Raw genomic sequence first — 27,899 nt, 5'->3', positions numbered from 1 at the left:
AGCAAAGGCAACGGCTGACTTACCCTAACCAGGGTTTAGTGCTGGTGTGAAACCACGCACCTACAGCCGTGCTCTTCAGTTTCAGAGCATGGATGAAGCCGTTGCTCCTGTTCAGGGGTGATACAGTCCCTGCAGGCAGCAGAGCTCAGGCATGGGAGCTGTGGCTGTCACCTCCTCTTCCCCCCATGCAATCACTGCAACCACAGGCTAAAAGCTCTGTTAAGTGTTCGAAAGCCAGGAGTAAGCTGGTTTTAGCCACTAATTTAAGAGCACAAGAGGCCAAGGGTAGAATACATACCCCATGTGCCCAGGGCCGGGGTTGAGTCACCATCCCTGGAGGTATTTACACATGTAGATGTGACACTCACGGACATGGTTTAGTGGTGGACAGGACATAGTTAACGGTTGGATTCAACGATCTGAAAGGTCTCTTTGAACCTAAGCAATGCTTGTGCTGCAAGGGCAGTTCTACCTGCACTCCCTGCACGGATACCCACAGAAACCAGGAGTCACCACTTGCACACGCTGCTTTCTGACAGCAGGGGAACCCCACAGGCCCCAGGCTGAGCTTCCTCTTCCAGGCTGCTCCCTGGCCCATTTTCTCTTGCAGGATGGTGCTAGCTCAAAGCTTCCCCTCCCAGCAGCTCTTTGGTAGCCACAGCAGGGCTCTCCAAGGGCATTTGGTTCTTGTGGCCTCACCCCTGAACACAGAAGCCGCCAGGAGCCGCGGACTCACAACACAGAACAAAGAGTTACACCTACTACTTCTTTTATTGTATTTTATTTGCATAAACAAACTGGAGGGCTTTGCTAAACAGGAACTGTTCAAGTCAAAACAAACCAAACTCTAGTTGGTGTGCGCGGGGAAAACAGCACAGCAATCCATGGGGAGGGAAGGCAGGGAGGGAGCGGTGCCTACAGCACGTGCACACGCAGGGTGGGTGCATGGACATGCCTCTCCTGCTACGAGGGACTCACTCGGCCCGAGAGCTGCTCGCAAACTCCTTCAGAGCACAGGGAAGTAGAAGATAGAAAGAACACCACGGCCACAGCCGTCCCCAGCCAGCACAGGAGGGACTGCTGGGTTGGGCTTCTTTTTTTTTTCCGTTTTATATAAAAAGATTAATAAAAAATATTGAAAAAATTCTCATCTCCTTTTGTATTTTTAACCCAGTAGAATTCCAAAGTTTCTTAGAAAACTATGGTACCTTGGAAAGAGCACTCGAGTTCACAACCAGCTGCAAAGAGGATACACAAAATGCCTACAAGCGGTTTGGGGCTCCAGCACACACCAGGCCTAACAGTGTACACAAACAGTGGTGAGAAGTAGGGTGTCATGTTTTTTCTCCTTAAACCATGCTAATTTTGTTAACTTTCAACATAAAAGGAAAACAATTTCTTTTCTTTTTTTTTTTTTAAAGGCCCTAAAACTCAACAGTTACATAAAAAAAAAGTTTAAAAAAGAACAGAAGTCATCGGAGTTTGGTCCCAAGGAGTTAACATTTAGATGTTTATTCACATGCTTGTTTTCTTAGTGAGAAGAACCAAAAAGAGTTTCCAAAATAATCATTTAATTGATTTTACTACAGAAAGGCCTAAAGGAAAGCATGGATTTAAAAAACTGAATACACAACAGGGGGAAAAAAAAAAACACCTTGCAGGGGTGAATTAACCCCAACCAGAGCCATTGCAATTTATAAAAGAGAACCAAAAATGTCAAGACTACCGGGGCAAGATGGGCACAAACCAAACTCCACGTTGCCTTCAAAGCCTGTTACCAAAAAAATAACCGACCAGTCAATAAGGTCACAGAGGAGAGAAAAATCTCTGATCTCACCCAGCACTTGACCTTACTCAGTCCAGCAGGGAAGTCTTTGGGAAGATAAACTCCATGAGCGGATCCGAGCATAAATGATTGGTCAGTTCTAGTCCACGCTTAAGGGAGGCTGAACTCTGGAAATGCAGTTAACGTCGGGATTGTTTCCGAGCTCCTCTCCAGGGCTCTGCTCAGCACGTCAGGAGCACCCTGACAATCCAGCACCGAACCCCTTCCCTGCTGCCAGGGCTCTCGGAAACACGCGGGCCCTGCGGCTACTCGGTCGTCGTCTGCAAGTTGTCCTTTTCCTCTCTGTTTTCTGTTCCGCTTTCATCATCTTCGATTTCTCCTTCTTCTCCACTGAATTTGTCATGAGCCCACTTGGGGCTGGTGCTCGACTTCCGGAACATGAAGCGGCCCCTTCCCCGGGGGAAGGCACCTCGACCCCGGCCGCGGTTCACCCACTTGTCCGCGCCTTCGCCCTCCCGGTCGTCGTGCTGCACAGGAGGAAGCCAACGGGACCAGTTGAAACAAAACACTGACTACTCGCTGTGTGAGAGTGGCTGGTGACACAGAACCCTGCAGCGTGGACCAGACTCTCATCTAAAGAGAAACCCTGGCTGGTCCGGGGAATAAACACAGCAGATGAAGGAGGAATGCACGATCACTACCCATGCTCTGTGCATGGCAGCCTGTCCCTGCTGCCAGGAAGCTCTCTGGAGTATTTAGTTTAGTATATAGTTCTGCCTTCAATAAGACTGGAGAGAAATGCAGTAAAAACCATGAAGGTTTTCTTGTCTGAAGTACAAGACTGAAACACTGCGTTATTTAATGAGAAGACTGCGGATCTCAAGAACCCCAAATCAGGAAGAGACAAAAGGAGTTGATGTCTGTTTGAAACTACCCCTCTTTCAAAGAACACAGTCACACAGAACTCCCCCACACTAATGCCTCATAGCAAGGCAGACTGCTGTCACCAGAAAGAAAAAGGAACAGTACTAACCCCTCCGGGAAGCTGGACACTGTATGGGGACAGAACCACCAAGAAAGAGAGGCCATCTGCAACACAGACTAACATTTAAGCTGCATTTCCCACAGCCCTGTGAAACACATGCTCTCTAACTGGCCTTTAGCATTTCACTCTACAATGAGCAGAAAGAAGTTCCCTTTAGTCATAAGCCAGAAGCTTCTTATGAAGTGTCTCATGAAGCCTTAACCTGGTGGACTAGACAGTTGAAGGACAGCTGGCACGTCCACCTCTCAAACATTTAAGACCAGATATACCTCGAGCATACATACGTGTTTCAGTACTTAAGGCAGCTACATACCAAGTAGTACTTCTTGCTCTTCGGTGTGTACTCTGGATCCCACTCCTCATCTCTGCTTCTCTTCTGGAAGTCATTATTGCCACCACTGTTGCTGTTATTGTTGCCTGAAAAGTTGCCTCTGCCCCATCCTCTCCCTCTTGCTCTGAATTGCTGCAACAGCAAAACACAAAAGAAAAGTAAAATGGTTGCAGTGGCAATGCCCTCCCACCCCCAGAGAGCTTCCAGGGCTACCAGAAGGTACCTCGTCACTTCTCTACCATCCAAGAGCACCTTTAACCCATCATTAAAGTAAGAGGTCAGTATATTTTAGGGTTTTCTACATCATCTGATCACACAGTGCACCACAGTTGCTATAAAGCTGATTAAGATCATGTAGAGGCATTTCCAGAGCGCTCAGCAATTCCTAATCCACAAAAGCTTCCAGGCTTCATTTTGCTCCATACATCTTGAGTTCAACTGCCCAGACTATATTCTCAGCACCCTGGTTTGTGCTCCAGACCCAGAGCAATCATATTTGGCTCAGCATCCACAACCAGACAATGTCTTTGGGGTTTCTCCTTCATGGTATGCTTTGACTGTGAAAGAGCAAAGCACAAAAGCGACTGTTTGATCACTTTGGGAGTCGATACCAGGGTGTGGGGGAGTGGAGAACACTTACAAAGGTCCCTCTAGCTCTTCCTCGTTCATTGGGACCAGGAAATTCTTTAGTCCCAAGTCGGGACTTGTCAAAGCCTGTGGTGCTTTCCTCTCTCTCCTCAGTCTCCTCAGGATATTCCTCCGCTTTGACTGAATGAGAGGACCACGAAGATGATGAACTGGATCTGGATCTCTCACGTACCCTTCGGTGCTTCCTGTTTCAGTGATAGGAAATGGAGGTGAGTGGGACACTGACAAGGTTGTGTCTTGCTTGCTGCAGAACCATTTCTTTATCACTCTCTATCAGTGCAATGCTCTCCTTTTCCTACTCCAAAAAGGAAAAGCCACAGTAAGAGCTCAGGATCAGCTAAACCACACAGCTCAAACAGAGCCCAAGCTTTCTCCATAAAGAACTTGTTGCTTGGAAGGTGTTTATGTGATCTACTATGAGATAAGCATGCATCTTCAGTTTTAGTCAAACAAAACAATTAAGTCAATAGATAAGAATTAAATCAACATTAAAGCAAAGTCATTTAAATGTGGCTGTTCTCTCTCTACAAGAGGAACAAGAAGGAAAAGTGACTCACCCATCCCAACGCATGGAGCCTTCTCATTTAACAACCTTTAACAATTATTTAGTGTTTCAGATAGCTATAATGCTATCAAGAAGACAGGCAGAGGGGCAATTCATGCCACTGGAGCAGTTATGTCAATAGGTGCACAAATGTATGTACACGATGTCATCTCCAACCTTAACATCAGAAACATGAAAGGCAGAAGTAAATGGCTTAGGCTTCCTACATACTTTTTCTTTGAGCCTTTGTGACTTTTCTCCGTTTTCTCAGCTGATCTTTCCCTTGAGTGACTTGAATCCCTCGAGTCCACCGATTCTCTGGATTTATCACGTTTAAGATCTCTTTCCTTATGTTTTTTACGGCGCTCAATATCAAGGCGCAGGTCAACAGGGTCATCCTTATACTTCCCTTCAGCCTACAAACGCAGGGAAGAGGGGAGAGTTTAATACAAAGGTTTACAGTGTCCCAGTTCAGCACCATTACTTTGCTATTGACTGCACAGACTTCTGGAGAACAGGAGTTTATCTGAGTACTAATCAATATTCCATTTTAAAACGTAAAATAATGCACTATTGGCTTCTCATTTGTCAGACTGCAATTTTCCTACTGCTGTCTAAGAATTTCAACTTCTATTCTCCTCTTTAAACAGCATTAGAACAAATAGCCTGATAATAGGGAAGTGAGAAACACAAAGCTGACACTTATTGTACACCACAGCCAGTGAGAGATGAGAACTTGGAAATTCAACTGACTATGTATCAGAACTACAGCATGTGAAAAGTGTCTAACAGCCTGTGGGTGTTACTGAACAGCAGCATGCTCCCTGTCCTGCTGACAGACATCACCTGGCAGGGTGGAAGGGACTTTAATCGCCATATCCTTAAGAAGAAGCTGTTTGCTGCCTGGAGGTATCAAAAATCATGATTACTGATCAAAGAGTAAGAGATGGAGGCCACTGAAATGCAGCGGCCAGGTTCATGGGGGAAAACGCCAACATCCCGCTGGGATGTAGCCTTTAATACATCTACCAAGATTTAGTGTGTGGCAGATGTCACCTAGAGCCCTCCTTCCCCCTTGGCTGGAAGGCACCATGTGGAAAGATGCCAGGTCACCGCAGATGGAGGTATGCATTCCTCCACCCAACCCTAGCACGTTTGCTAACGCGAGCTGACCCTGGTGCTCCACAAAGCAAAAACCAATCAGGTGTATGAAAAACACCCACAAACAGCTTTGTTTTTTCTTTACAGTGTCAATTTAAAAAAGATCTGGTAACATTTGCTTTGGGTTCTGTTGAAATTCCCACTTAAAGAATGGATTAAGATAGTTTCTTTGCAAAGTGAGGAGCTGTGTTACCTGCATACACTTAAGACCAGTGGCACCTGGATGAGACTCTGCTGACTGCACACACAAGAGCAGCAAACTGACAGCGGCTGTGGTTCTGACAAACATTTAACAGTAGCAGTGTGTCTGCAGGAAGCCTGTACAGACGTTGCTATCAACAACATAGAGCCTCCAGGGTTTGCTACCTCATTCACACAGTGCTAATCTTGGGAACTGTATGACTTTATATGCAACATACATCATATTAATTGTCTTGAATTAAATACAAAAGGATTAGTAATTCTCTAGCTATGAAATTTTTTTACTTACATGAGTTTCTAAACACTTTTTTGTTTAAATAAATATGTCAAATAACGCAGGAGTGAGAGCAGGCGTTTTGTTTTGGTATTTTGCTCTTCTACTTTCCCCAGGCAAAGAGCTTTTATTTCTACTCTGAGAATAAAACTGCTCCCAACACGATGGATGACAGATAAGTGACAAAATCAGCAGCAGCTCCCTTATGTGGTACAGCAAACACCTATTTGGGTTTGTGAGGGCACGTCTGTTTCACGGAAGGCTGGCGAGCTGTTTGGAAACCACGTTTATAATACACTCTGCCAAGCTGATGCTCAGAGTTCAGGCCCATCAAATCCATCTCACCATCGTCCATGTCAAGCCACAAGTGTGTTTGGAAAAAAATATGAAACAAATATGAAACAAGTAAGGTTTCAGCAGGACTGGTTAAAATCTCTTCAACGTAAATATGTATGAAGGTGAATAAACAAAGGTTAAAATCCCAAACATTTTATGTGAAGCCATTTTTATGATCGTTTACAGCGAGTGCAATGGCTTAACATTCATCTATTCAGAAAAGCTAATACACTCAATTCCAAATGGTCTGGCTCTACTCAAACAAGTGCTGAATGTTAAAGTAACAGCAATCAACAGCAACGGTACAGTAAGTTGTTAGAACAACATTCATCATCTGCTTAATAGTGTATTTGGTTTAGATAAGTACTTAGTTTTACTTTCCTCTTTTTGACATGCATGTCTGTTTGAAAACATGGTTGGAAATATTGCATGTATACAATTGATTTAATCATACTTACAAGCAGAAAAATATCACAAAAAGTTTCTTCTCTCATCATGGGCACTTGCTCCAAAAATCCTCTCTTTTTTTCTCTCAAGCTCACCTCAATTGACTTTGGGGTCATTTACCATAGTCTAACCACTTCACAAAGGTTGTTGATACATTTTTATTAAAAATTAACCCTTTGTAGTTCATTTTTAGAATTATGCCCATCCTTAAAAGAAAAACACAAACTTAAGTAGAGAGTAATTTAAACAAAAACATCACTGTTAAGTTCATGCCCAATGCACTCATTTTGTTGAATTAAACTAGTCAGAGTAACAGTTCACCTTGAAGCCAGGATCTCGGGAGCTTTTTGATTCCTCTTGAGAGAATCCATGTTTTCTAAAAGTACTGGGAGATATATCTATCCTCCTAAAATGTAAAGAAAGTACACAGATATAATCTTGATCACAGAAAGAATCTGAAGCTTTCGGAGCAAACTGCATTTAAACCAGACCAATGCTTCCAGAGGTACACGAAACTGCCCATACTTTTCCCCTTTTCCCCCTGAAGCTAGTTATATACTGGAATTATTCTGGAATTATTCCAGGGTTTAAGAGAACAGAATCTGAAATACCCCCAAAATGTTAAGACAGCACCAACCTGTGGATTTCAGGGCTCTTTTTGTTTTTAGCTGCATCTTGTTCCATTCCTTTCTTTAGATATTTGGTAAAGCGTTCATTCAGTGTCATTCCTGAAGACCCGAAGTGATGCTCTGTTGGGGGTTTGAGTGAACAATGCCAAAATATCAGTCCCATTTTGGTAAAAAGACAAAGCACATTAGCCCTACAGCTTGGTCAACCTCGAGGCAGGAAACACGAAGCACTGCTGAGGAGCTCTACCTAACGCTGCTGGCAAATCTCAGTCTTGAAATTAACCATTTCCTTGAGTCACAAATTCACTAGAATACACAAATTTTAAGTCACAGCCTCTCTGAACATTGCTCAGGTAAAACTAAGAATGCCTCTTCTGCCTCTCCAGAAGAGGACTGTACAATCAGGCTGCTATCCTCATCTATGGCATATCTGCTGGAAAACAACTCTTTGAGCATTAACTAGAGCGCACAAAACTCATTCATTTGAACAAAGTAGGGGCAAACGTTCAGCTGAGGTCACAGGGACGTCTCACCTACCTCTTACATGATGGACTATAGTCACTATATGCTGAGCAAACAGTTCAGAAAGACTTCGCTGAGACTGAGCAGACTGAATGTGATGGAAAATCGAACGGAATTCCTGCTCCTTTTTGTTGCTGTGCACAAGGTCACGGCACAGCTTGCGTTCCTGAGCCAATATGCCACTTGGACTAGAAAAAGAACAGACCACATGAAATACAAGAACAGGGTAAAAGGGAAGCAGTGCAAGATGATTAATGTTTCCCAAGTTGGAAGCTGACTGCATTATTTTATGTTGTTTTATGAAGGCACCCCAGGCTTTAAACAGCACGTGCAAGACTTACTTAAACATCTCTAAAATACACTGGTCTGGGTTACTGGGATAACTCAGGTCACTTGTTACTCTGTATGGAGTGCAGGTATGAACCCCTGACGTCCTGGGAAACACTTCCTAAATTCTAGATTTACCTCTAACATCCCATCTAACGTTCCCGTCTTAAGATTTCTTGAAGCAATGCTGAAGTGGCTCTCAGAGTTTCAGTACTACTACATTGAGAATACGAGTAGTATTTCCAGAGAATCAAATATCAGTTAAGCAGCACTGTATCTTTACTGCACCGCTAAGTTTCTAGCAGCAAAAAGACACCAAGTACCTAACTCCTTCCTGAACCTGACACAGAAGCATTTACGTTCTGAAGCAATCTTACATCTAGCTGTAGAAGACATTAGGAAAAGTTCTTTAACCCCCATGCTATACTTTCACCATCTGCAAACTGGTAACCCCTGTAACCTCCCACCACAAAATAAAAGGGTCACACAAGTAGTATAATGCCAGAAAAAAAATTCACCTCTATCTTTAAAACATGCAAATTGTGACACAATATTATTCAGCCTTCCCCACAGTTGGCAAGTCTATGAGGATCTCAGGAAGAGAAACAGGAAAACACCACTATTTGGACTTGTACTTACCGTGCAAGGTCTTCGTCAAAGGAATCCATTCGAATATTGACCTGGGCCTCACGGGTAATAGAAAAGGAAGATTTGCTAGGAGTGAGCCCTTCTACTTTGGTGCCTGGCTTCTCCTTCACCTCAGAAGTCTTCCTTGGTGGGGGGGAAGAACTTTTCTCCTGGCTTGATTTGTAAGTGGTCACTCTGAAATTCTTCTCGGGAACAAAGCCCCTGTGACCTGGTTCAGCTCTCTTGGATGCTGGTCTCTCCTCTTTCTTTGATCTTTCTGAATAGCTTTCCTCCTCCATTTCATCAGGTTTCCTCTGCTTCTCTTTTCCAGGTGGCAAGAACACCACACCTTCCCATTTTCCTGATCTCTCCTCCTCTTGATTTTTACTTGAAGTTGCTACAACTTTAGACATAAATTTGGGCTCTTCCTCAAATTCCAAATCTTTTCGGCCCTTTGCCTTGTCTTTCTTTTCCTGATCATCTGTTTCCTCTTTGCCATAATGGCCTTCCTTGTGGAACTCCGGGGCCTTTGGCTTGTCAAAGTCATCCCGGAACTTGTAGCGCTTGGGCGACTGGCTGCCGCGATATCCCTTCTCCGAGTCGGCTTTGGACGTATAGGAGTCGGATTTTGCCTTTCCATCTGCTGATCCCACCTCAGAGAAATTCCCTTTTTCTTTATTTTTTTCTTTTTCAACATTTGTTACTTTCTGTTCTTTGTCTTTCCCATTCTCAGGCTTCTGCTCTTCCAGATACCTGTTCATAAAACAGACATTTAAGTAGATCTCTTATTAAAAAAAATCAAAGGGGTTCACTCATCAGTTGAAAGCAGTCAAATTTTAGAGCACACCAAGCTATGCATGGACAGAAAGCTGTGTCTAGGCCCTAAAACAGTTAAAAGATAATGCCGATTTACTCAGCCTGGATTTAGACTTCTAATACTCAATAAATTCAGCAAATGTAGAAGAAAATGGATATGCAGAACTGGTGAGATGAGGCTTAAGAACAAATAACAAACAGCTTACCCACAGAGTCATTGGAAGGAAAATAGTAACATCTTACCCCATCGGTTTATTTACTTACAAACCTGGTTCAGGAGAACAACACATCAAAACTTTCAAACTGGGCTGTTCTGCTTTAAACAACACACTGGAAATAAAAGCCTCAAAAGCTACTTCAAATTTTGGATGCAAGTTTCATAGGTAAGCTAAATATTTCCTGACAGACTGTAAATACAAATAAAAGCAAAAAGGTTAACAGAGGAGAATATTTACTCTGCTTGGAGAAGACAAAACACTTTAGTGAGAACAACAGGTTAAAGCATCAGAACTGTGTTTTAAAGCATTCATGAGGAAACAGAAGTAAAGCCCTCAAGACATTAGTTCAGTGCTTTGGAAAGCCCAAACAAGAGTTACAGCTTTTTCCCCCCTTTCTTCTTCAGTTTCAGGCATCTTTGATATAGAATCAGTTCAGAATAACTTTAAAAATAGTAAAAGCTTTAAAAGCACTTGTGAATGGTACCTCATCTTTTAAAACAAAGTGTCGCACATGAATCTGCAGTGGACTAACCAGGCAAGCCAACATGGGAAGCTTCCCTATGGAAGGATGTCTTAAATTTAATAATAAGCTTGGTGCTTTAACCCACAACCACAGGCACAAACACTGCAACTACACCTGCCTTAGGTTGCTTTGCACCAAGACATGCAGTAAGATTTCAATATATTTTTCTAATTTATAGTATCTAATGCAACTCAAGAATGCAATACCATAAAATGTCTTTAAGTGGAAAGTAACACAGAAATGCAAGCTTCCAGTGGGCACTGTTAAATTGCCAGAAAACCTCATCCAGCACATCTTCAAGTGTTCCAAGCTACAAACACTTTAGCAACTATCCAGGACACAAAAGTAACTCCAGCTTTCTACAACACAGGGCAAGATCTGTATTTCATTCTATAATTCAGACAATACCAGGGCCAAAGAGCTGGCACCCTGCACACCCTGGGGCTCATTCCACCTGGGGCCTGCACAGGGAGAACCCCTGCAGTGCTCCTGGAGTGTCTACACAGAACCATCACAGCACAGCACACGTCACTTGCCTTTTTGAGAAGGCTCCTCCTCCAGGAGCTGTGGCTTCCTCCTTCTGAGATGTACTGTAAATGGAACTGACTGGTGTTGGACTTTTACACACAGGACTCTTCCTTGTTGGGCTCAAACCTGCCGAGCCATGGTCAAAGGGACTCTGATGAGAGCCTGCCTGAAAGGAGGTGCTGCTGCTGCTGCTCTGTAAAGCAGAGCTCATCTGGGATGGGTTGGATAGTGGAGGGCTCGACTTCTGCAATGGACTCGGCCGAGGAGAACGCCGCCTCACCACAACTGACTGGAGAGGGCTTTTTAGTGCAGGACTGCGCTCCCTGGGGCTAAGCTCAGACACAGAAGCTCTTGATGCCGAACTTGTACCATAGGTGGCCATCTCCTGCCATGGTTTTGATCCCTCAGATGCCTTGACATCTTGAGCCACTGCTCCTGAAAACGGCTGCTCCTTAGCCTCATCTCCTTGATTATCTCCAGCAGGCTGAGATGCCCGGTTATCCTTGGAAGATGACTTCTTCTCCTTTCCAGATTTACGCTTAGAAGACTCCACCCGGCTGTGGTTTGAGGAAGACCGGGAAGAGGAAGACCTCCTCGACCGATCAGAAGAGGACTTATCAGAATTCCTAGAACGACTTCTAGACCTGGGCGAAGGAGACCTTCTCTTGGGGGAACGAGAGCGCGACCTCCCTCTACGAGGGCTGTACGCTTGGCGGTAGTTTTGCCAGTTTGACCTGTAATTCCCATATCCTCCTCGATTATACTGGCCCCAGGGATAAAACCCTCTGTTTCGGCCTCGAAAATAATATGGTCTCCTGTAGCCTCTATTATGACCTCGGAAATCCCGGCTCTGATAGACTCTTGGATGGTTCCTTTCCCTGTTATGAGATGGAGAATACGATCTTGAACGGGACCTAGAACTGAGAAAAAGAAAAGAATTACACAAATACTTTAAAGTTTATTCTTCTGTCACAACCTTTTTTTTTTTTTTTTTGAAGTTTTATAGAAAAGTAGCTGAAAATGGCATTTCTCAAGTGTTAAAACTGATTTCTTTGGTTTGGCCTCGTCCAGTTGAGGTGTTACACCTTGCTCTCAGTGAACTGCTGTGGAAATAACTCATATCTGTGATTCCACCAAACAAATATTCAGGATCACTGCAGAGACCGTGGTAACTACTGCTTAGCTTTTCTAGGATGAACATGGCTGCCATCCAGCTTCAGGAAAAAAGTGACATGTCGCAAACTTCCAGCCCTTTACAGCTCAACGTCAAGGTTATACCTCACCATAGACCTCTCTCTTTCTTTGTGGATGTCATGCTACTGAAACATGATCCAAGATCATCTTGTGTCCCAAGTTCTCATGTGCTTTTGAAATTCTGATAATCAGGATGAAATCCCACTTCTTTGCCAGCTGATTTATACAAATCACGACATCTCAACATGAGGGGAGCAGTACAGCAGCAAACAGCACACTGCTCTATAGTTTTAAGGTTCAAAAGGTGCAGCCCTTGCCCCAGTTCAGAAGCTGGAACTCCAAAGAAGCGGGACAGCAGATGGATGCACTCATTTCCAGGCTGAGGCCGCAAGATGGCACTGCTCAGCGTCCCACTCCTCACCTCGGCCCCAAACGAGAACACTCAGAGAACAAAACTGAACCCAAAACCTGTAAGAATAGAGTCAAGTGGCAAAACATCAAAGGCTCATCGTTCCAGTAGTCCCTCCCATGCAAGTTTTGGAGCTGCAGCTGTGGGACTGTTTAAAAGCCCCACTGTAGCTCAGGATTAAATGCCAGCCTTGCAGTATTTCACAGCTGTTGGATAAACAAGCCTGCTGAAAGCCTGAGATTTTAGCAAATCTGCATTGGTAAAACAGAGGAAGTGCCCAAACTAGTACAGTTAAACAGAGAAAGACATTTTTCCAAATGGAATTTGAGTAACGAATATTCATTGAAACCATTCCCACTTTCCATTTTCACTTCTTGGTCTCACTGGTCATACTCCAACGCATGTGTACTGGCTCTTCCACAGACTGGCAATACACAACTCACTGCTGCCCCCTCTCCACTCACACGCCAAACCCCCATAACGGGAGGGAATACAACGCTGCTGTTAGAATTCCTACCAGATGAGCATAAATGCATGCAGAGATGGACTTCAGTTCTGTGTTTTATTTCTTCCACCTATCAAATACACATTACAGTTTAGCAGGAAGCTGTCTGTTCACACCGTAGTTATTGCTAGCAAATAGCTTAATGATAATTTTGACATATGCTCCATCCTCTGCTTGAAACAACCAAACGAGCTAAACAACCTCTCTGAGACACTTCCTTGCTTGAGCGACAATAAGAAGGAAAAGCATAGAGGCAGATGGGAAAGCACAACTGTAATGAGCCCCAGTCAAAAGCACTACTACCACACATACTCCTATTTTCAGACAACTGCTGCATTTGTGATCAGTTACCAGCAAGGGACCCATTGAACACAGCTTCCCAAATCTGCTCTATCATTTTAGAGAGGCTGCAGCAGGGAGATTTCACTCTGCCAGCCCCAGCCAATGCACACAGCTCCGGTTGTGAAGCACCCACAATCTCACAATAGGTAAAATAAAGCCAGAAAGAAAACAAGAAATATTAGGCAGCCTCCAACATGGCAATATGACTTAGAACAAACAGCAAACCTACCAAAGGAAGAGTCAAACATTTTGTGGTGTATGCTGAAGTATGTAATAATGGACTTTCATCCCAAAATACCACAAGACCTACCTCAGAAGATATCCTAATGCCATACAAGGTGACTTGTCTGTACTAACCCCTTCCATTTTGGTTCTTATTTACAAAGCACAAGTGGATTCAGCAGCAGCACAGAGGAAACAATCACGCTTGCACAGAGTGCCTTTGTTTTCAACTGTCAAAGTTCCTTCACAGCTAGGCAGATATTCCCAAATGACTATGTCTCTTCCAGCATTCCAGCTTCCTTTTGCAAGAACTTGGTTTGACTCAAGTCTCCGCCTCTAATTCAGTTTTGCCATGTCCTTCTCCCTCCAACTTTACATTTATTACAGCCTCTGCATTTTAAACCACCCTTTAACTGTTAACAGTTGCATGTGTTTGCAGTCTAATGATATGTGTTATTAATTAAAGATTAGTGAGAGAGCAGCTGAACACCATTATACCCAGTCCAACTGGAATGCCTTTGCCAGCTACGTAATGCTTAGCCAAAAGAAAACACAGATATCCTGATATCCAGGGAAGACATGAGCCTGACCAGAAGCAATTCCAGGAGGCAAGAACAACTATTACAAACATTTATGAGTTCTCCAAATTAACTGTAGTGAAATTTATCTACTTCATCCATCCAGAACAATCACTGCTGTCACATAACAGCAGTATATTAAATGGACATTAAAACTCATTTCAATCAAGTTTTAGAAAGAGGGGGAAAACACGCAATAGCTGCGAAGTCTGGGATCAATTACATTAACAGCTTAAAAAAAAAACAGCCAAAGATGTTTAACACCACAAAGGAGCATGTTTTGCTACAGACCTTCCCAACTCTTCTTGCCTACTTTGACTATGAAACACGCACTTAAACTCTCTCACAGCACTAAAGCAAACATCTGATCAAAGCAAAATCTCAAAATGATCTCAAGCCAGGATAAAAAGCTAGCATTTTCTGCACTGTGTCCTGTTCTGGCAATTTCAAACATCACCATTAGCCATGAATACTTTTAACACAGGCAACTGGATCTCAGAGATTGTCTCTACTTCGCAATAGGGAAAGCCCAACAGGCTATCCTGTTACACACAGCAGTTCAGAACTGCAGAAGAACATGGGAAGAAACCCACATGTGTTTTGACACAGGCTTCTATTAATACCTTTGAGGAGAAACAAAGTACAGAAGTCTTCTCTAAGGGACCAGTCTAAAAAGGCTTTTAATAACACCCCCCCCCCCACAAAACGAACTATATTAACCAAACCACCTTCTGATTAAACTGCACATTAGAGTATCTCTTCATATTTACATCAGGAAAAAAGTTATTGCTCACTAAAAACATGCTACAGAGACCAGATTAAGAGCTCAAAAGAAGTATCTTGACAATTCATTCTCCTAGCTCATTGAAAACACTTCAAAACAGTACAGGCTGGCAGGAAACAGGATGCTATCTGTCCTAGAATCTAATTAAAGTCTTTCCCTGGAAAAGAATTAAGTGACAAACCATCTGAACAGGACAGAAAGGAAAAGCAGTTACACCCTTTGGCTCCAGAGCAGCAGGCACTTACCTAAGTCTGCGCTTCCTTGACCGTGAGACAGAACGAGAACGGGAGCGGGATTTGGAGAAGGATCGTGACCGGGATCTCGATCCCGACCTCGAACGGGAAGAGCGGGATCCAGATTTGGACTTGTTAGTTTTAGACATCTTTGCAAGCACCCGTCAGCTGTACCTGAATGAGAAAGGGAAAGTGTGAAAAATGAAGTCAGATTTGAGAGGACACTGGCAGCCTGACCAACTCCCGAGTGAAATGAAGCTGGGCAAGACTGGAAACACGGATGTTGGAAGTGGCTGCCTAAAATAACAGATGAATGGTGCTGGGCTCAGAATAGAAGGTGTACTTCAGGAGGAAATCTGCAAAAGGATAACAGGCTTTCACCTCAGAGGAATTACAAGTACAAGTGCTAGAGTTGAAAGCAGCAAGTTAGTGCAAAGCCCAGGAACAGGCAGAGGCCATGCTGCTCACTCAAGCAGGAACACCTTTAGGCAGACAACCCATTTCATTTCAGTCACATCACTGTCAAGAGAGCAAAGCTGGTTTAAATAACAGTGAGGAAACCCAAAGGCTTACCGTCAAAAAACTAAAAACCCAACCCCAAAGTCTTCTCTAAATTTCCAGGAGGGAATCATGAACACAAATGATAATCCAAAATTCAGGAATACAACCCTGTTTGCACATGTCTGCCTCACACTGAACACCCAGGTTAAACCCTGGCCGTACTTGTCCTGTCTGCTTGTGGAGTTTATGCAGTTGCTATGATCAGTTAGCAGCGTGTATCATCCAGGGAGGAGTTCTGTTGCAGCCAAAATAATTCAGAGGTCCTTCCAAGTATTCACAGACACCAAAGAGATTACGCTGCAGCATTAAATGACTCTGAATAGCTATAATTATGAATTCAGGCACGTGTCCAGGTAAAGAGACCCTTAAAAGATGTTTCAGGGAAGAGTTTGAGCATGTAATTGTTTCAGTTACACCCCACCTGATCTGCTTGCTTGTAAACACTGACTTTGTATCAATGAGCAAGACTTCCTAATGGATTTTCATTATCTTACCTCCAGGGAAGAAAAATATTGAGGACTATTAAGAGGGCGTTGTGTGTGTCACAGGGTTTACATCCAAAGGTTGGTACAAATATTGATGAAATCCAAGCTGCTTTATTCTTTCAGCCAGATTTTCCTGTCAGCATCCAAAAGAATGAAATTCGTAACACAGTTCTGCAGCTTCTGACAGGGACCTTCACAAGCCGTCCCCTTCCTGCTACCAACAACCTCCTACTGCAACTTCCCCATCCAGCAGCGGCTGTGGAAGCACACCCAGCATGCTGGAGATGGGTCGGGAGAGCTGTAGTGCCTCTTCCACCCAGCCATTACAGTGCTTCTCAGCTGTAGTTAATAGCTGACCTACTTTAGCACTGGATCCAGCCACAAACAAAATTCCTTACAATTTATAGGTTGATCACGCTGCAAAATGTGCTCCAGCTTTGGAATCCCTGTTGATTCCAGTGTAATTCTTCAGCTTAAATGGAAAATGCTTTGGGCCCTGACTTGGCAAGGAGGAAGGGGACTCCACTCCTTAGATTAAGTTCCCAGACTCCTTCCTACTTTCATTCCTAGAAATGGGATGTTTCAGCAGTGGGTTGGGAAAGGGACTAAGTGGCAGTTTGAGTTGTGTCTGGCTTGCCGAGTATTCCATACTAGCAGTTGGTATCAAGATCTCTGCAGCTCCAGAGGTAGCTGATGAGGCTGAGAAGATAATCTGCTCTCTTTACAAATACCTAAGTTTCATTCACAGTAGCAGAAGCAATTTATTTAGCATTTAACAGAATTCCTTAGGAATTTCTACAAGGAATTACATTTTCTCCCACTCAAACTCAGTAAAATATTGCATAGCTGCAAGTAACTTGAGCAGAGGAAAAAGCCACCAGTGTACTGGTAGATTTACAGTTCTGCTTCTATCTCTGCAGGTTCAACAGCAAATCTGTGGTTGCTGTGATGGTCCAGAGACCAGGCACTGGAAGTTACTTTAATTACTTATTTCAATGGCTAAAAAGCATCTCAAATGATGAAAGGAACAAAGAGGCATTTTGACAGCAAACTGCCAAAACCTGAGCATCTGTGAAACAAATGCTCTGCAATGCTCATCGCCCACACTCCAAGAGGGAGAAAACTTGAGACTGCTCTGGGAATTAGGTAAAGGTTTGCAAAGACAAGATTTGCATTAACTCAGCATTGCATAAAGGTTACAACAAACTTTGCAGCAGAAGTGACTAATGAATCCGGAAAGAAAAAGGAACTCTATTAGGACTATTTTATCCCTTTTTTTCCAACTACTGATTAAAATAGAGACATTGAGGTAGAGAAACCCATCAAGTTCTGCTGCTGCTGCATCCATTTTAAGCACATTCCAGTGGCCTGACTTGCAACGTCTTCACTTTGAGTCACTCTCCAAAGCCTAATTACATATATGGTGAGCAAATATTCCAGCTACTGCCAGGGCACTTTCAGGAACAGAAACAGGAAGCTGGCTTTTATTCTAAAGACCATGTTACATGTTCCTGTTCTTCCCTTTCACTGTCCTAAAGGTGCTGTATCAATCCAACTGAAGTAGTTTAATATATTCCACACTAGAAAGCATGCAGGGGAAAAAATATGTGTCCTAATAGTTGTTCTATTAGGAAAAAATAAATTGCACCAGGGATGAAAATCAAATGCATGGTCCTTTTCCAGGGAAAGGATGGATGAAAAGATCTGAACTGCCTCTCTGAGTCAATATTATTGATACATTAAAACCAGGGGGAGGAAAAAAGCACTATATTCTGTAAAGTTATTACAAGTATATCCCATGAACTGTGTAATTTCAGGACAGCTCTCTACTGAGAACCCTGGAATTCAAGAACAAACTACACTTCAACATATTATCATCTGTAAGTTACCTTTATTGACACTGGACTCTGTACTGCTTGAAATACCTTACTACACTAATATGATTAGAGCTTTCACCACAGCTCCCCTCTGTTGCATCTCTTCTGAAATAACTCATTTGTCCAAGAAAAATCACATTCTCAGAGCTGACCAAGCAGTGCAAAAGTGGCAACAAGTCTCAGTAAATCCTGAGAAGGCCCCAAAAAAGACTTTAAAGTATCACTTGCTGTGGGCTGTTGAAGTCTTTGTATTTTACTTTGATCCACAGCACTTACTGGCCAAACACGAGTTTGGAATGTGTGACGTGTGCCAAAAGCTCTCTTGTCATGGAAGAGTTTATCTTTGTCAATATTTTTAAAGCTGATTCATTCCTACCAGCTGAGGTAACTCCTACTAGAATAGAAACCGAGTTGCTATGCTCTATCAGCACTCAAAAGGTTAAACAAACCCAACGTTGGAGTCATTTCAGCTCCCCTGTGTCAACACTGCAGTTGCAAAGGCACTGTGATACACATCTAGTTGTTCTAAGAATTAATGACTGACTCGGATAAAACGTGTTCAGCTGGTAAGCAGAAAAAGCCCAACTGTGCTGAAAGAATCTGTTCTTATAAAACACCCCAAGGAGTACTCTGATTTTAAATGCAGCAAACTGTGAAAGCAATGGCAGCTGTGATCACCTCCCCATTTAGATCTTTCCACCCACCATGATGCTGTGCCCCCGGATCACAACTGCATCCAGCCCCACAGAGCTCACAGGGGAGGATGCTGCTTTTTGAAACTCTAGAAAGTAAAATGTGTCTGCTCCTGAGCGGGGACTGCAGCAGAAGCATCCACAGTGCTACAGTGACTTGTGGTTAGCAGTCTCCTCTGCTAGAAGTCATATTTCCTTCCTGCCTACAGCTACACAACTGCCTTCCCATGACACCGACTCCGCCTCTACCTTAGGAAGGACACTGGTGATCCCTGCTGCCTGATCCAGGACTCCTGGAAACACTGCCAGGGGTTTTCAGAATGGGGGCTCTTAGGGTTTGTCTTTTCTGAAGCGCCACTTCCAAACTGTCCAGTAGATCTTCCCAAGCAGTGCAGCCTCAAATCCCAAAATACCAGCACTGATCCTAAGTGTGTCAAGTTTAAAAGTGCTGCTAAAGCACTACCCTACTAGAAACCAGACACTTGACAGCTTGTTTATCTGCCATAAAACTAGACTGTGTAACATACCTCGTAATTCAACACACACCAAGACTGAAGAAACAATTTGTATTCCAAATTAGTTTGCTAAATGCACTCCTATGACACAGATTTAAAAGCAGTTGCACTTACTACAAGCCGGATTTGAAACCACTGAAGCTGGTCAGTGGAGCAAAGAGTCAATCTAACCAGTTGGTTAGTCTGCTCAAAGTGCATTGCCAATGCACTGAACAGCAAGACTCAAACTGGGAAACATCTCTAGATGATCTTGAGGTCCTTTCCAACCTTAACGATTCTATGATTCAACTGCTTTGAGTCCTTCTTCCACAGATTATGGAAAATAAAGGCAGAGGATTTGCTTGAGCTGTGAAAGTCTTTGACAGCAATCAGTAACTGAAGTGAATTTGACTTCTCACAGGAGAACACTGCCACACTGCTGCTAAACCCCTTCTGGAAATCAAAGATTTCCCACCCTCATCCCAAAGGCATACAAACTCTTCAAACCTCATTCTTGTGAGGAAAAGCAGGCAACACAAGCTGAGCAGCTCCGCATGTTGTTTTACCAGCACTTATAGAAGCTACTTCATTCTGGAAGTTCTTGAGCTGCTTTAAAAGAACTTTTTTTGCCATGCTACAAGTGGTGCCATTCAGAGAGGGAAGACTCTTACAGAGGTGGCAATACAGTAGAGAATGAGTTCTATTCCAGAACTAAAAGACTTTTGTCATCACAAAACTGTTGTGAATCTTTAACATCTACAGAGAAAAAGCAATAAAGTCCTGGTTTCTAAGGATCTTATCCAAACAGGACCCATACTGCTAACTGTAAGCAACAAAAGTCATCTAACAATTGGAGACAACAGCCAAAGCCAACCCTCTTTGATGCTTAACAGTAACCTTTGTGGGTGGATTTCTGCAGATCCACTTCTACTCCTTAAAAGAACTAGAATGAAAATTAACACAGATGTCTCTCAGGATATTCCTGTCAATGTGTAGTTTGAATTATTACTACCTTAGCAATAAGGCCCATGCAGAAAGTTCCCAACTTGCCAATACAATGAATTATTCATCTACAACCTAAACTTACTCCATGCCAAGACAGAAGTTACTAATGTTCTGTATTACAAGAATACTCCTAATCCAGGTTAATCCTGCGACCCCATTCTTGCAAGCCCTGCTGACAAACAAGGGGGTATGAAATGGAGAACCAGCAGCCTGGAAGCCCCTCACAGGAAGTGTTTCCCAAAATTTGGAGGCAATTTCAAGCAGCAAAGTTTGCCTTCTCTGTTTCTAAATCCTCATGGCAATCCATCAGATCCCTCAAAGGTGAAAATGATAGAAGAGCAAATGCTCCAAGGAAGCCACAAGAAGGGACTGTGCCCAGAGGACAAACTTTTCTCATGAAACACTGCCAGGAAAGTTAATGTTTTACCTGTTTGAAGTCTCCCAACAGAACTCAACTCTGCTCCACAGCAATGAAAAGAAGTCACTGTCAAGAGTCTCTTACTGCTGGACACTTCCACAGCTACCACTGCTTCAGAAATTCAGTATTCAGAATAGTTATGGAGAATTTTTATGATCACTTCTTCCAGGAATCCCACATTATTTCACAAAATTGATCTATTTTATCCTTATATTTACCAGCTATTTGGAAAGAGAAGCCAAAAACATTCTAAGATGTGAAGATGAGTTTCTTCTTCAGAAGAAGTGGCAGGGGGGTTGGAACTAGATGATCTTAAGGTCCTTTCCAACCCTAACTATTCTATGATTCTATAATTCTAACCTGTTTAAGTCTTTTTTACACAGCAACATTAACAATGAAAAAAGAATTCAACTGATACAGCTCAACTTGCTGTATAGCCAGAATAGAAGGGATGTAAGAAGGCATATTCCAAATCCCAAAACAGGCACTTCTGAAGGTGTTATTTTCTGTTGTGTCCCTACCTGCTTGAGCAGGTTCACACCTTGCACCCTGCAACAGTCAGGTTTCACCGTCTCAGCTCTGTCAGTTATGAAATCAGGAAGCAAACCTGAAATGAGAAGAAAATGCACTGAAGCATCTTTGAACATACAATGCTGTACCTGCTGCCACCCCTGATCAACAGGAGTCAAGCTTCCTTAAACTGTCATCCAGTGCTGTACCCAAAACGTCCATCGGAGCTGAAGTATTTCAACAGAGCACATATGTTGCAAAGGTTCATCACCCACTTCACCATGAATATTCATGTGCTTTTATGAAGAACAGAGTTTTTTAAGTGGTTATTCAAGCTTTCACAATTTTGTCTACTTATTCCTTCCTCCTCCTCCTCCCATCCCCTCTCCTGTTACATACATGCTAATTGCTATCATTACATCTGTACAGCCGTATGGAAGTTAACTTCTCTCAGCTCATTTATCTCATTTATACAGTCTTACTGGATTTGGAACTAAGGATTTTCCCATATTGTAAAGAGAATCCACAAGCCAAGAGAAACAATTGTTTTCCTAATAAACTCATGCAGCAGCTATCTCCATCTTCCAGGGGTGTCACCAGTCCACTGAGGGCTGTTTTGACAGGTCTACAATTACATTTCAGTGTCCTTCCACGCACTGCGAGAGGGGTGGAAGCTTTAAAAGAGAAAACAACAGTAAACACTCATAAACCACTTCATGTTATTAAACCTCTGCTCTAAGAGCAAGAATGTCATTTACCCTGGTGCAACCATAACATAAACTTCTTTAAAGCTATTGATTCCTTCATTTACTTCACTGAAAAGGTTTCAAAGCTAGCTGAAGATCAGACTTTCTCTGGAATGGTGATTTCCTCCTATTCTCACCCAAGAGTTTAGTGTGCTCTAAGTCACACTTACCAACCTTTGGAAATAGCCCAATAAAGAGCACCATACCACAGGCTTGATTTTGCTGTTGTCGCATCCATCCATCTAAACCTCCACGGAAGAGAGAAATCCTGTCTAACAAGACCTTTGACATTCAGCCTTTCACAAGGGCTACAAGACTGCCAGAACCATCACGTCCTGCTTTGTGGTAAAACACCTGGTGTGTGTTTGGGTTTTTTTGCCTCTTCCCCATGCACCAACATCCCCACTGCACACAGGTGACATCCAGATAAACAGCTGAATTCTCTTTTGTAGAACAATTCTGTTCCCATGTTTAGAGCATCACTACAAAAAATAGTGAACCAAGACAACTGACAGCAAGCAAGAAGAGCTAACCTTTCTTCCAGATATGGAAAGAAAAGCAGGAAACGTGCTCAACGCTCTCTGCTGGAGCAGATACAGTCCAAGAGCTTCTTATTCCAGAACACTGTAAAGAACATTTCTATATGCCAAGACTTGGGTCAAATGCAGAACATTTCTAGTTTTCACAATGCCTTTTTCCAGGAATTTGTTTCCTGTTTCCAGCTGGCCTCTGTTATTTGTGACTGTCTCTTTCCATCTTCCACTCCTTTTCTTGAAGTCTTTCAAGCAGTACTCATCATTATTTCAGACCTTTCACAGATGTTAAAGCAGACCAGAACCACCACGGCCAGGTACAGAAAAGCCACCTCACAGAACGTTACAGCTGAAATCACTCCCTCTCCAGCATGTCATTGAGGATTGCTACACCACGTAGCACCACAACTAGCCAGCTTAGAGCCAAACACAGCAGAGATGTCCCTACCAGAAGCAGCAGCTGATTAGTCTTATCTGCCTATAATACCCTGAGCATAAACACCAGGAACGTTTGGAAACAAGTTGAATGGTTTATGTGCGTACCTCAGAAGCGTGCTCAGTGCTGTGAAACCTGTTACAGTGGTTTCACTTTATCAGAGTGTTTACAAACCAGTCACTTGCAAATATTAACTGGTTTTGTAAAAGCATCTGTAGAAAGCTCTGCACAATTGTGGAAGGAAAACAACAATGATCTTGTTTCTTTCTGGCCAGCATTAATGAAACTGCTATGGTTTGTTTTGCTGCAAGACCCAAAGCAAACAAGATAGCACCTCGGTAGAGAAAACATTCCTGCCTGGGCACCTTGGCACCCATTTAGAGCTCACCAGCACAAGCATGCAGTTTGGGAGAAGCAGCCCAAGTGCTGCAGTATTTGCTCCTGACAGCTTTCATTATCAGGGAACAAAACCATTAATTCTCCTTCAGCTGGCCCTACGATTCCTAATCCTGAGCTCCAAAACCCAAACAAGATTAGTTCATTCTAAAGAAGGGGGTAAAAAAATCCCACAGAACATCTTACGCTGTGTAATGAGGCAGCAGCGACCACTACAAAAGTACACTTAGAAAAAAGTCACAGAAATACATAGCAGAAAGAGTTTATTTCCCACAGAACAAGCTTTTCAATGCTTGGATAAGACACCTAAAAGGCTTACATCAATGTAAACAGTGGCAGCCTTTGTTCTATCCAAGAAACTGCCTCTTTACAACTTAAACCCTCAGAAGATAAAAATTATTTATTGCTGATAGACCCTACATCCTGATTCATACTTGACAAAGATATCAAAGATACTGCAAAATGCTGGCACAAACAGAAGTGTCAGCACTGTGCTCTTTTAGAAAGCACTGGAAGTAAGAAAATTAGCTATTGATAAACTTAAAACAGTAGAAATCGCCTAAATCCAAGCCTAGCAGAGGCAGGAAATCTGATCAAGCAATTCAAAACCCAGTCCTATATGTGATCTTGTAACTCACAACCCTCTAAAAGTCACTGTTACTGTGTATTTTAATTCTCTTGCCTCCCAGAGCAGTAGAGGAGGTAAGTGACACCTGTAATATTATCTAGTAGTATACTAGTTAAGATACAATAACATACTACAGGACCTAAAACGTGTCAAATAAAACACAAGAGTAACTAACTGTCAGCATCTTCTAAAACTAATTCCAGCAGGATCTTGTTTGAGTAACTCCCTACAGCACAGAGGCTGCACTGTGCCCAGTACCAAACTGCTACCTGAACACCAAACACCACCAATATGGCAAAAATGGTTAAAAAAGCCAAATGTGAGCTACTGGGCTCATGTAAAGAATACATGCAATAAATCTGGTCTAACATAGCACTTCCTCTTGCACTCAGGCTTAATAACACATTTAGCAAGAGCAGCCGGACACCGGTGTCAAATCAGAGCGAGCTTTGTTTTCTAGACATGGATCTGGCAAAGAACAGAAGAGCTGTTCTTCTTCCCCCTGCACAAGGATATTTCTCATAGCACACATGAATTCCCTGGAAGGAATTGCAGCCCAAGCAGCACTTGCACCTGTTGAGGCTGCCACTGGCAGCTCATGCAGAGCAAGTCCCAAAACCTGCCTCGCTCCAACCCACCCATGGTGAGCACAAAGGCACATGACACCTGCTCTCCCCTTGCACGTCCCAGACTGACTGCCTTTATCAAAAAGCAAATCAAGTAACCACAAATTCCTACATTAGCTTAAAAGTTGAACAGGTATTCCTACATCCATGAAGTTTGACAACCATCGATACACTGCAGTGAACTAAAGCTCCTGCTCTAAAAGAGCAGCCCAGAAGCATGACAAATGAACCTTGCCACGCATGACAGCTATGTAAAACCTATTTCCCAACAAGCTTTGGACTGCAGCTGCATGAGGTTTTGCTGTGAACTTACTTGAAGTGGAAGAAAAGTTGCTGCTATCTACATGTCAGAGCACACTGGGAGCGCCAGCAGTAACGTAGAGTACAAAAAGCACATGGTGGCTTTGCTAGTTTAGAAATCAGAGTCTAATTATCTCACTTTCTACTGAATTCTTCCTTTTCAAGCTATTTTCTGGTGCAAGATCAAACCTGAATGGTCTTGATAGCAAAAGAGCACTTCAGAGGAAGAAAAAAGAGCCACCTGCATAGATCCCATTGCCAGCCCATTGGCTTGAAAATTAAAACACTATTTCTACATCAAGCAGCTCAGATTTCCTTCGGGTAACAAAAAGCGGAACAATTCCCCTTTCTAGATCAAGTATCCAATGTATGTTTTCAGGAGATTGAGGACACAGGTTCCACTAAAGCCTACAACTACACCTACCAGCCTCCTCAACAAAACTTTTCCTGGACAACACTGTTAAAACTAAAGAAACAATTAAATAAACCCAAACCAGTGTGTTCTATTTTAAGACATGCCAAACACGCTGTGGGGAAACAACCTTCTGATTAATCTGCCACAGCAAGAGAGGTACTAACTTGTCAACAGCAGTTACAACTTCTCTGTAGTCTGTATGCTTTTAAAATTGAGATTATTTTCCTTCACACAATTAAATTAATCCCTAAAGAAGTTTAATATTGAGGTCCAGTGCTGCGTTCTGATTAGAAGCAGGTTCCATAGAGGGGTTGGAAGACTAGCTACAGGATCTTCCCAAAAGAACTGATTGTACAGAATGCAGTGCTCAACAATCCTTCCCAAAGAGTCTGGCCAGCTCTAGACACCAATTGATGACTTGAATTTTGATCCTACTTACCTGATAAAAAAGTATTTTCTGTATCTTTGAGCTTAAAATGTCCTGTGTTGGCATTCAGCTTAGTGACAGGGAGCTCAGAGAATACAAATATAAAAAAAAGCTGCTTAGAAACCTGGATGGTTTTGTTGCAAGTCGGGCACTTGGATCTTCCGTTAAACACAGAAGAAGAACATCCATAATAACAAGAGAAAAAAAAAACAAAAAGAAAAACCTATTTCATCATCTTTTTGCTTTCAAACCTATCCAACCTGGGAACAGACAAACAGAAAAATCAGATCTTTCTCCAAAGAACCCAGCAGGTTCTGTTCTGCACACCAACATCTCCTTTATTACAGTGCCCACAATGCACTTCCAAAAACATGGAAATAATGCAAAAAACAACTGAAGCTGGGGCCCTTTAGAATGTCTTCTGAAATACACAGTGTAGCTGCAGCCAAAACTGAATCTGTCCTAAAGAATTACTGCTTCTCACACATTTAACCTATGAGAAGACAAACTCCAGCAAGTTGCATTTGTAAGCTGCAAAAAGTAAAATTATTCCCATGTTTATTCTCAAGACAGTGCTTGATTTCTATCTACCTTAACTTGAATCCTGTAACCTCAGGGGAAAATAAGGAAAATTATTTCCATAACTTGGTATAACCTTAAAAGTTCTTTAAAAGATTTAAAAAATCACAGAGCTATTGTAAGCACAAGCCACCAGATCAGGCTACCCCTACACTCTGCTGAGCTATGAAACAGAGGTAAGTGCTTGTCCACGGAAATCCTGTATGTATGGAATAATCTTATTCAAACAGTTTTCAGTGCTGTGTTTACATACCTTGAATAAGTCTCCCATCAATGATGTTTCTGAATCTGCTTTATTAGAAGCGACTGAACTCTCACCTAAGTAAAAAAAAGAGAAAAAACAAATTTAAGACAACCAAGATACTGGCAAATCCTCCCATTTTACAAGCATACGGAAGCATTCTGGTTTTAGCCATTCATCCCAGCATCACTTCCCAGTAAAATAAGGATGACAAAATTACTTGATCTAATCAGAGAGTGCATGCACAGATCCTTAGCTCAGGAAACCGATCTCATCCACAGCCTTATAGGAGCAACTAACTGTGATAATCTACACAGATACACAGGGCCTGAAATAATCAGGTACTCAATGCCCACAAGATATCATGTGTGCAGCCTTCTGTGAACTTAACATCATTAATACAGAGCCTAATTCCCCTGAAAACAGGATTTCAGCTCAACACCCCCCACACCCTCAAGCCATCACCTTCTGTGCTCTCAGACCAGAGAAACCCCTGGGGTTCCTTGCCAAGCTTTCCCTTCTTCCTTGCACTCAAGCAAAGGTAAAAGTGAAACGCAGGCAGCAGCAGGGAGGACTGTGCAAACCCTGGTGTTACAGCAGGGACTTCGGGGGGCTTTGTACAGCCAGCTCACACTGTAAATCATGGCAGGCTAAAAATGGCCGGGTGACAAATCTGGAGATGAAATTATGAGCAGTCCGTTTGCTCTTGTATTAAAGGAGTAGTAGCTGCGAGCAGGGCTTTTCAAAGAGGCCCTGCTCTCCTGCAACAGAGGACAGGGGAGAGATGTACAAAGTATTTGCATATAGGATAGGAAAAAAGCACACTGAATGAAAACTTCCTTAGGAAAGGGGACACACACACACACACACCACCACCCCCCCCGCCAGGCCCCCCGCAGCAGGGCTGGGTGTCACCTCTGGGTGCCAGCATGAGTCCTTCTTTTAATGGACACCAGAGCTTCCGGTTACCATGGAGTGCAACAGCGCAAACACCATTCCCAGCTGGCATGAAATGGAATCCCATGGTTTTACTATTCATAGCGCTGACATGATAAAGCTAAATTAAGCAGGACCTCTTCACTTTCTCAAACCCAAGAGCAGTGACTACCTCCACTGTTCAGCCTCTGCCAAGACTCTCATTTCACTGGGAAGAGGGGAAGGATATTTTCCTTTACGGCAAGAGAGACTCTAGAGCCACAAACCAGCCTGTCATCCAGAAACAAAATGGCACCTACTTGTTCCCAGGCATCACTTTGACTCCAGCAGGAATAGAGGAGACAAGATGAGTTCTTGTGCTGAA

General features: G+C 42.9%; 1 protein-coding gene across 2 annotated transcripts; it reads right to left on the bottom strand.

The window, feature by feature from the left end:
• Window positions 1-765: 765 nt before the first annotated feature.
• On the bottom strand, window positions 766-27,899 carry THRAP3 (thyroid hormone receptor associated protein 3). Of its 2 annotated transcripts, none has more exons than XM_057403502.1 (13): window positions 27,835-27,858; window positions 26,612-26,676; window positions 21,284-21,369; window positions 15,243-15,404; window positions 10,972-11,883; window positions 8,891-9,631; window positions 7,940-8,112; window positions 7,411-7,522; window positions 7,095-7,179; window positions 4,586-4,770; window positions 3,803-3,995; window positions 3,145-3,294; window positions 766-2,313 (listed from the first exon to the last, which is right to left on the bottom strand). In XM_057403502.1, the coding sequence occupies exons 4-13, from the start codon at window positions 15,377-15,379 to the stop codon at window positions 2,092-2,094; spliced, it is 2,910 nt and encodes a 969-aa protein (XP_057259485.1). In that variant the 5' UTR covers window positions 15,380-15,404; window positions 21,284-21,369; window positions 26,612-26,676; window positions 27,835-27,858; the 3' UTR covers window positions 766-2,091. The 2 variants fall into 2 exon arrangements, 1 of the variants encoding a protein (XP_057259485.1); XR_008971482.1 differs by lacking the exon at window positions 766-2,313 and adding an exon at window positions 3,386-3,719 and having other exon boundaries at window positions 3,160-3,294; window positions 27,835-27,899.

This window comes from Pezoporus wallicus, unplaced genomic scaffold (genome assembly GCF_028554395.1).
Source record: "Pezoporus wallicus isolate ANWC-B61680 ecotype Strahan unplaced genomic scaffold, APGP_CSIRO_Pwel_v1 contig_8232, whole genome shotgun sequence".
Lineage (NCBI taxonomy): Eukaryota > Metazoa > Chordata > Aves > Psittaciformes > Psittacidae > Pezoporus > Pezoporus wallicus.
The sequence above is the reverse complement of the archived record's forward strand: the minus strand, read 5'-3'. Positions and strand labels throughout refer to the sequence as shown.

Bases quoted from the DNA above. Each gene is read 5' to 3' on its own strand.
- THRAP3 (XM_057403502.1), bottom strand. From the start codon at position 15,379: ATGTCTAAAACTAACAAGTCCAAATCTGGATCCCGCTCTTCCCGTTCG. The intron at 4,771-7,094 runs GTGAACTGTTAC...CTGCGTTTGTAG, and splicing joins CCCGAGATCCTGGCTTCAAG to GCTGAAGGGAAGTATAAGGA. The intron at 2,314-3,144 runs GTATGTAGCTGC...CCTCCTGTGCAG, and splicing joins AGAGCAAGAAGTACTACTTG to CACGACGACCGGGAGGGCGA.